Below are 7,362 nucleotides of genomic sequence, written 5' to 3'. Positions count from 1 at the left end.
TTCAGGTCCGGTTCCGGGTTCGGGTTTTTTGTGCACCTCTGCCCGAAACTGGTTCATGAAAATATGCACCTCTAAGGCTCTAACTAGACCCCTTCCGGTTTTAATATTTGTGAGGCCCAAATAGATACTGGGACTTTGCCAAAAAAAAAAAAAAAAACAATTACATAATTTACAAAACCCCTTCTCTTCCGAACATAAACACAGCCACCACTGAAACCGCCGTACGCCGCCTATCCTTCTTATTCCAAACCAGGTTTATTTTTGTTAACTTATATTTAAGCATTACTATAAAATTGTGCAGAGTGAATTCTATTTATTTATAGTTTCATTGAATTCGTAAGCTGCTTTTAATAATAATATTAATTTGTTTAAATACATATAATTAATTTGTCATAAACTTGATTTTGAAGACCTAACAAACAGGTTCTGAAACTTAGGGTTTATTGCTACTTCATTGCTCGATATTAATTTATTGTCATTTAACTTGATACTAGGGCCAACGCACTCGACTAGGCTCGAGCTCAGCTCGTTTCCAGCTCCATTTCCTAAACTCGATTCGTGAGTAGTTTTTCCAGCTCCATATAACTTATTGCTATCATAAGTTATATACTTATATATAATATTAATAACTATTAAATAAATCGTAGTGCTTATAAATTATAATAGATAAAAATTAAATCAATCATGAGCTTGTTTAGGCTCGCGAGCCGGCTCGAGCTAGATAGGTGAAGCTCGGGCTCATTTATTAAAATAGCGTATTCTTAGGTTTGACATTAGGCTAGAGCTCGTTTAAGCTCGGTTCGAGCTTTTTGCGAGCCGATCTGGAGTAGTTTGCGAGCGATTTGGTCGTTTACGCCTCTACTTGAGACCAGTTAATGCAAAAGATGGTGAAACCGAATTCATTTTCTTAACTTAAAATTGCATTAAAGTTACATGTAGAATCATCGTTTTATATGTTGCAATTAGAACCAATGCTAGATCGTTCTTGTAGTAAATGAGTCGTAACAATAACTGTCGTGTTGACTATAGTGTTAAGAACTTGACATACGAGTCATACACTTGATCAAAATATATGGGAAGAAAGAAACAAAAGGTGGCGCTACCACCCGAGCTACCACCTGACGTGCCTGAGGATGAAGTTGAAGTCTCAGATGAGGATTTGGAGTTTGTTAATAAAAACCGAGACTATGCAGGCTTTGTTTCAAAGCTGGATACTCAGTCAATTACCAGGTCAGCAAGTTAAATTTTTATTTTTTTTCAAATTTAATGCATTATTAACATTTTTTTACTATAAAAGGCATGTCAACCGTGTTGCTGATGCCAAAGAAGACGCGTTGGAATTTGAATATGAGAAGCGTTCGAGGAAGAAACCGTTAACAGCTGATGATAATCAGAAAGAAGTTGAGGTTGTAGATTCTCTTCCTGTGAAGACCTTAGACGGGCAGGTGTACTACAGGACAGGTAACTTTCAGATTATTTGTTTCTCACTGGTGTTATCAAGAAGCAATGTTTTAGAGTTTTCTGGTGATATTGTTATCTAGCGTCATCAAAGAAAGCACAAATTGAGGATGAAACCATGGGTGAAAATGATGATGTAAGAACAGACAACGGTGTTGTGAAGTTAACGAAAGCGGAAAAACGCGCAAAGCAAAAAAAATTGAGAAAAGAAGCAAAGAAACAAGTGAAAGAGGTGGTGACCGAAGTAGAAGAAGAAGTTGAACAAAGCTCTAAAGCAGAAGTTTTGGTATTATTTGTTCAGATTTTAATTATAATATATTTATATATCATTATTCATCTTTTAACAATAATGATTCTTTAGGCTGAGGTTGAAAAGGATCTCACGGCTGAAGAGTCCAATGAGAAGAAGAAACTTAGGCTTGCTGAAATCGGGACATCAATGCTTGAGGATCCCGAAGGAAATATTAAACATTTAAGAGAAATGTTTAAAATATGCAAAGAAGGAGATCGCTATATACTAGAACTTGGTTTAAAGTCTTTACTAGCTGTTTTCAAGGATATTATTCCTGGGTATGCTATTATTTAATCATGTAAATACTATATTCATACGTTCATGTTATCGTTATTAACTTTATATTGTTTTTCATTATGGGAAAACAGGAATCGCATTAGGCTACCTACTGATAAGGAGCTTGCAATGGTTGTATCAAAAGACGTTAAAAAAACTCGGTTCTATGAATCCACACTTCTAAGTGTGTACAAGGTTTGCTTTGATTGGCGTGCTTTTTAACTATTTATTTTTAAAGTTTCTAAAAGCAAGTATTTAATTTAATGAATTTATTTGGTTGAGTGATGATAGTTATACCTCCAGAAGCTGATGTCATTGGAAAAAGTATTCGGTTTTAAACGAGTGGCCATTCGTTGCATTTGCACTCTTCTCGATGCGAACCCGCGTTTTAATTATTGTGATACGTTGATGAAAGCTGTCATAAAAAATATAAGCTGCACGGATGATGTCATAAGGTTTATTCATTTTCTTAATCTTGTCTCGTTTTATGTAAATCAATCAAGATTATGACATTTTATGTTAAAACAGGAAACGTTGTTGTGACACACTTAAGTCACTTTTTACAAACGAGGGAAAACATGGTGGTGAAGTTACTGTCGAGGCGGTTAAACTTATTGCTGGTCTTGTAAAAGACAATGATTGTCAATTACATCCTGATTCTATTGAGGTTTTTATGTCTCTCACGTTTGATGAGGATCTTAGGAAGCCTGAACCGTCGAAACAAGACACTAAGAAAATTAAAAAGAAGTTTTATAAGACGGGAAGAAGAAACATGGAAATAAAACAAGATGATAAAAAGAAAAGTAAGCAGGAAGAGTTATCAAAGACACGAGAGGAGGTACTTTGTTATTATTAAATATTTACATGTCAGCGTTCATAAATTTTATTTTTTTAATTTAGGATTAATGTGGTCACGTGTTTTTCAGGTCAAAGCTGACTACATGAGTGCAGCATTTGCACAGGATTTAAATGAGAAAAGGAAGATACAATCTGATACCCTTTCTTCTGTATTTGAAATCTATTTTCGTATATTGAAGCATACTATGCATTCAGGGTATACACTATATTTATTATATTATTTAGTATTATTAATATCATTTTCTTAACTTTTGTTACTTGTTTTCTTGGTTCAGATCAGAAGAAAACGAATCAATAACGGGCCCATTTGGGGAGCACCCGCTTCTTGCTCCATGTTTAAATGGAATTGGGAAATTTTCTCATTTGATTGATATGGATATCATGGCGGATTTAATGAAATACCTTAGAAAGCTTGCTGGAGGAAGTGATGATGTTAAAAATGCGTCTGCCAGTGTTTCAAGTCGTTTGACTGTGACTGAACGCCTGCGGTGTTGCATAGTGGCTTTCAAAGTGATGAAGAATAATCTTGATGCGTTAAATGTTGATTTACAAGATTTCTTTATTCAACTTTATAATCTCATACTCGAGTATAGGCCCGGGAGGTTAGTAATATATCAATATGCAATATTTTGTATGTATGAGTGTGGCAAAATGGGGCGGGTTGACTTGTTTAATAGTCTAATTGTATAAAAGGGTAAGCAACTTATTATAGGCTAGAAGTTGCTGACATGTCAGCTGTTAACCAATACTTTGACTGGTTACCCTACTAGGTTACCTCAAGTTGAAAATTTTGAGAGTTGGTTACCTTAAAGAAAGCATGTTATTATTATTCCAAGATTAGGCGAAGGAACTTTTTCGTAAAAGTACATGAAAAGGTCAAACTAAATTTTGTGTACTAAAGTTTTCAAACTAATTTATAATACACATACTTTTGAAAATTCTTTTAACAATAATTTGTTAACTCTAAAATTAGTCAAAATAAGACGGTATCTTTTTTATAAATAAGTTATATGTCACTTTGTCAAATTTTGGCCAATTTAAGAGTTAACAAGTCATCATTAAGAAGTTTATACTCACATTTTAGACAAGTTTAGGTACTTGAAACATACAAAAATAGTTTTAGTGACTTTTTTTGTGAAAATAAAGAAAGTATGTTCTTATGAAATTAACCTAACTTAGAATTGAAAGTGTGTTACCTTTTTATGCAATTAGCTCTTTTGAGTAAGATCATATTTTGGAGTTTTATGCATTATGATAAAAAAGTATTATTGAAAGCAGGTTACATTTTTATGCAAATAGCTTTTTTGAATAAAATGATATTGGAGTTTTTATAAATTATGAATACAAAAACCCGTTTACTAATTTAAATACCAATTTGTCGATTTGACTTGTTAGAGATAAACAAAAACTCGTTTACCCATTGATGGATCTAGTTTGTCACCTCTAATAATACATGTTTAATTGTATAGAGATCAAGGTGAAGTCTTGGCTGAAGCTTTGAAGATAATGTTATGTGACGATAGACAACACGACATGCAACGAGCTGCTGCGTTTATAAAACGTTTGGCTTCATTCTCTTTATGCTCTGGAGCTGCAGAATCTATGGCTGGTACATACATACAACACACTCAATATTTACATATTTTAATTTAAAACTTATAAAAAATATATTTGCAGCATTGGTTACCTTAAAACATCTCCTTCAAAAGAACGTCAAATGCCGCGATCTTTTAGAAAACGATTCTGGTGGTGGCTCATTGTCCGGTTCTATCGCGGTAAGATTATAAATTCTACTATACATATTTTATTTATTTATTTACTTAATATTGATCTTATTAATTGGTATTTATACTTTCAGAAATATCAACCCTATGCATCGGATCCAAACTTAAGTGGCGCGTTTGCAACTGTGCTTTGGGAGTTGACCGTTTTATCAAAACATTACCATCCATCCGTTTCAACAATGGCGTCCGGGATTTTAAATATGGCAAATGCAAACAATCAGGTTTATTTAGCAAATGTCTCACCTCAACAAGCTTTCATTGACATGTCACTTGACAAGGAAAACATAAGCGTAAAGACCACTGGCAAGCAATCTGGCGGCAAGAGAAAGAAGGGCAGCCGGCTGTCAGTGTCGCTGGTGGCAGCTGATGATGATAACGCGGCGGTGGACGAGAATGTGGTTAGGAGTAAATTGTCGGAGCATTTTATGCTTGTTAATGAAATGGAAGAAAACGAGAGGTTAAGACGGGAACTCGATCGGGCAAAGCTAGAGGTGCAACTTTATAAACAATATAAGAAGCAAAAGAAACAAAGAACCAAGTGATTTTTGAGTCTTCAGTTTTGTTAAAATTTTGAGGTGAATTTTAATGATGTTTTTTCTATTTAAGTTGAATATTCCTTTTGAAGTCTATATGCCATTTTTCTATTTATTTGCGTTCTCTCTTAAAATTATATAACAATGCAGGCATGCAGCATTTTAGTCTTTTTAAAGCTGTTTTTATTTTTCTTTAAAGATCTTTCTCATTTGACCATTCCTAATATCCGAAGCATAATACCATGAAAGACAAGATGTGGTTTACAATATCGCGGACCGATTTTAATACTAGTCGTCGCCTCTATCTTCACGAGTCTAAATCAATCATAAAGCAACCAGACAAAACCAAATTAAGCAGCTTATTGACCATTTGATATCTTTTAGTTCAACTTAATCTTCCTTTTTTTTTTTAATGTATAATGTAATAGTTAACAGAGAAACATATTGATTATTTTTTAACAGGAAAAATGCATACATGTAGTTATATAGCAACAAACTTTCATCTAATACTAATGGTTATCAACATGATTCATGTTACATCTGATATAAATTAATTATCAACATGATTCATGTTAGAGGTGGGCAAATAAACCGGCTAACCGAACCGACCCGAAAATCGAACTGAAACCGAACCGATTATGTAGAAACCGATTGAAACCCTAGGTTTGGAAACGGTTTGTGTTTTTCTTCACCAAAACCGGTTTCAAACCGGTTAACCGAACCGAAACCGGGCAAAAGCCGGTCAAAACCCAAACCGAAACCGATCAAAACCCAAACCGATTATAAAATGGTTTTGACTTTTGTTGACCAAAACGAACAGGTTTCAACCCAAACCGGTTTTGAGTTTTAAACCGATTTGTGCACCTATAATTCATGTCACATCTAATATAAATTAATTATCAACATGATTCATGTCAGAGGTGGGCAAATAAACCGGTCAACCGAACTGACTTGAAAATCGAACTGAAACCGAACCGGTTTGAAACTGAATGAAACCGTAGGTTCGGAATCAGTTTGTAATTTTCTTCAAAACAGGTTTCAAACCGGTTAACCCAACCGAAACCGGCCTAAACCGGTCAAAACCCGAGTCGAAACCGATCGGTAAGAAACCTGTTTCAACCCGAACCGAAACCGATTATAAACCGATTTTGAATTTTGTTGACCAAACCGAACAGGTTTCAACCCAAACCAATTTTGAATTTTAAACCAGTTAGTGCACCTTAATTCATGTTACATCTAATATAAATTAATTATCAACATGATTCATAGTTACATCTAATATAAATTAATTATCAACATGATTCATGTTAGAGGTAGGCAAATAAACCGGTTAACCGAACCAACCCGAAAATCGAACTGAAACTAAACCGGTTTGAAACCGATTGAAACCCTAGGTTCGAAACCGGTTTGTAATTTTCTTCACCAAAACCGGTTTCAAACTGGCTAACCGAACCTAAACAGGCCAAAACCGGGCAAAAACTGGTCAAAACCCGAACCGAAACTGATCAAAACCCAAAACAAAACCGATATTAAACCGGTTTTAACTTTTATTGACCAAAACGAACATGTTTCAACCCAAACCGGTTTTAAGTTTTAAACCAGTTTGTGCACCTATAATTCATGTTACATCTAATATAAATTATTATCAACATGATTCATGTTAGAGGTTGGCAAATAAACCAGTTAACCGAACCGATCGAAAATTGAACTGAAACCGAACCGGTTTGAAACCGATTATGTAGAAACCGGATTGAAACCGTAGGTTCGGAACCGGTTTGTAATTTTCTTCACCAAAACCGGTTAACCGAACCGAAACCGATCGATAAGAAACTTGTTTCAACCCGAATTGAAACCGAATATAAACCAGTTTTGACTTTTGTTGACCAAACCGAACATGTTTCAGCCCCACCGGTTTTGAGTTTTAAACCGGTTTGTGCACCTATAATTCATGTTATATCTAATATAAATTAATTGTCAACATGATTCATGTTACATCTAATATAAATTAATTATCAACATGATTTATGATAGAGATGGATAAATAAACCGGTTCACCGAACCGACCCGAAAATCGAACTGAAACCGAACCGGTTTGAAACCGATTATGTAGAAACCGGTTTGAAACCGATTGAAACCGTTGGTTCAGACCCCGGTTTGTAAT

The 7,362-nt window shown here is 34.6% G+C and overlaps 1 protein-coding gene across 1 annotated transcript; it reads left to right on the top strand.

The window, feature by feature from the left end:
* The first annotated feature begins 227 nt into the window (after nucleotides 1-227).
* LOC143571891 (nucleolar complex-associated protein 3-like) lies at nucleotides 228-5,273 on the top strand. The gene is made up of 13 exons (XM_077057201.1): nucleotides 228-253; nucleotides 1,037-1,230; nucleotides 1,298-1,461; nucleotides 1,542-1,744; nucleotides 1,820-2,028; nucleotides 2,119-2,221; nucleotides 2,318-2,481; nucleotides 2,555-2,864; nucleotides 2,953-3,080; nucleotides 3,160-3,486; nucleotides 4,354-4,493; nucleotides 4,562-4,659; nucleotides 4,743-5,273. Exons 2-13 carry the CDS (start codon nucleotides 1,073-1,075, stop codon nucleotides 5,208-5,210), a joined length of 2,472 nt encoding a protein of 823 aa, XP_076913316.1. The 5' UTR covers nucleotides 228-253; nucleotides 1,037-1,072; the 3' UTR covers nucleotides 5,211-5,273.
* The last annotated feature ends 2,089 nt before the right edge of the window (nucleotides 5,274-7,362 follow it).

Source organism: Bidens hawaiensis, unplaced genomic scaffold (assembly GCF_021521415.1).
Source record: "Bidens hawaiensis isolate Kalapana, Puna unplaced genomic scaffold, B.hawaiensis_p1.1 tig00025606_1, whole genome shotgun sequence".
Classification (NCBI taxonomy): domain Eukaryota; kingdom Viridiplantae; phylum Streptophyta; class Magnoliopsida; order Asterales; family Asteraceae; genus Bidens; species Bidens hawaiensis.
This window is presented reverse-complemented; position numbering and strand designations above follow the sequence as displayed.

Coding starts and splice junctions, on each gene's coding strand:
- LOC143571891 (XM_077057201.1), top strand. CDS start 1,073: ATGGGAAGAAAGAAACAAAAGGTGGCGCTACCACCCGAGCTACCACCT. Junction 1,462..1,541: donor GCAGGTGTACTACAGGACAG/GTAACTTTCAGA, acceptor ATTGTTATCTAG/CGTCATCAAAGAAAGCACAA. Junction 3,487..4,353: donor CTCGAGTATAGGCCCGGGAG/GTTAGTAATATA, acceptor TTAATTGTATAG/AGATCAAGGTGAAGTCTTGG.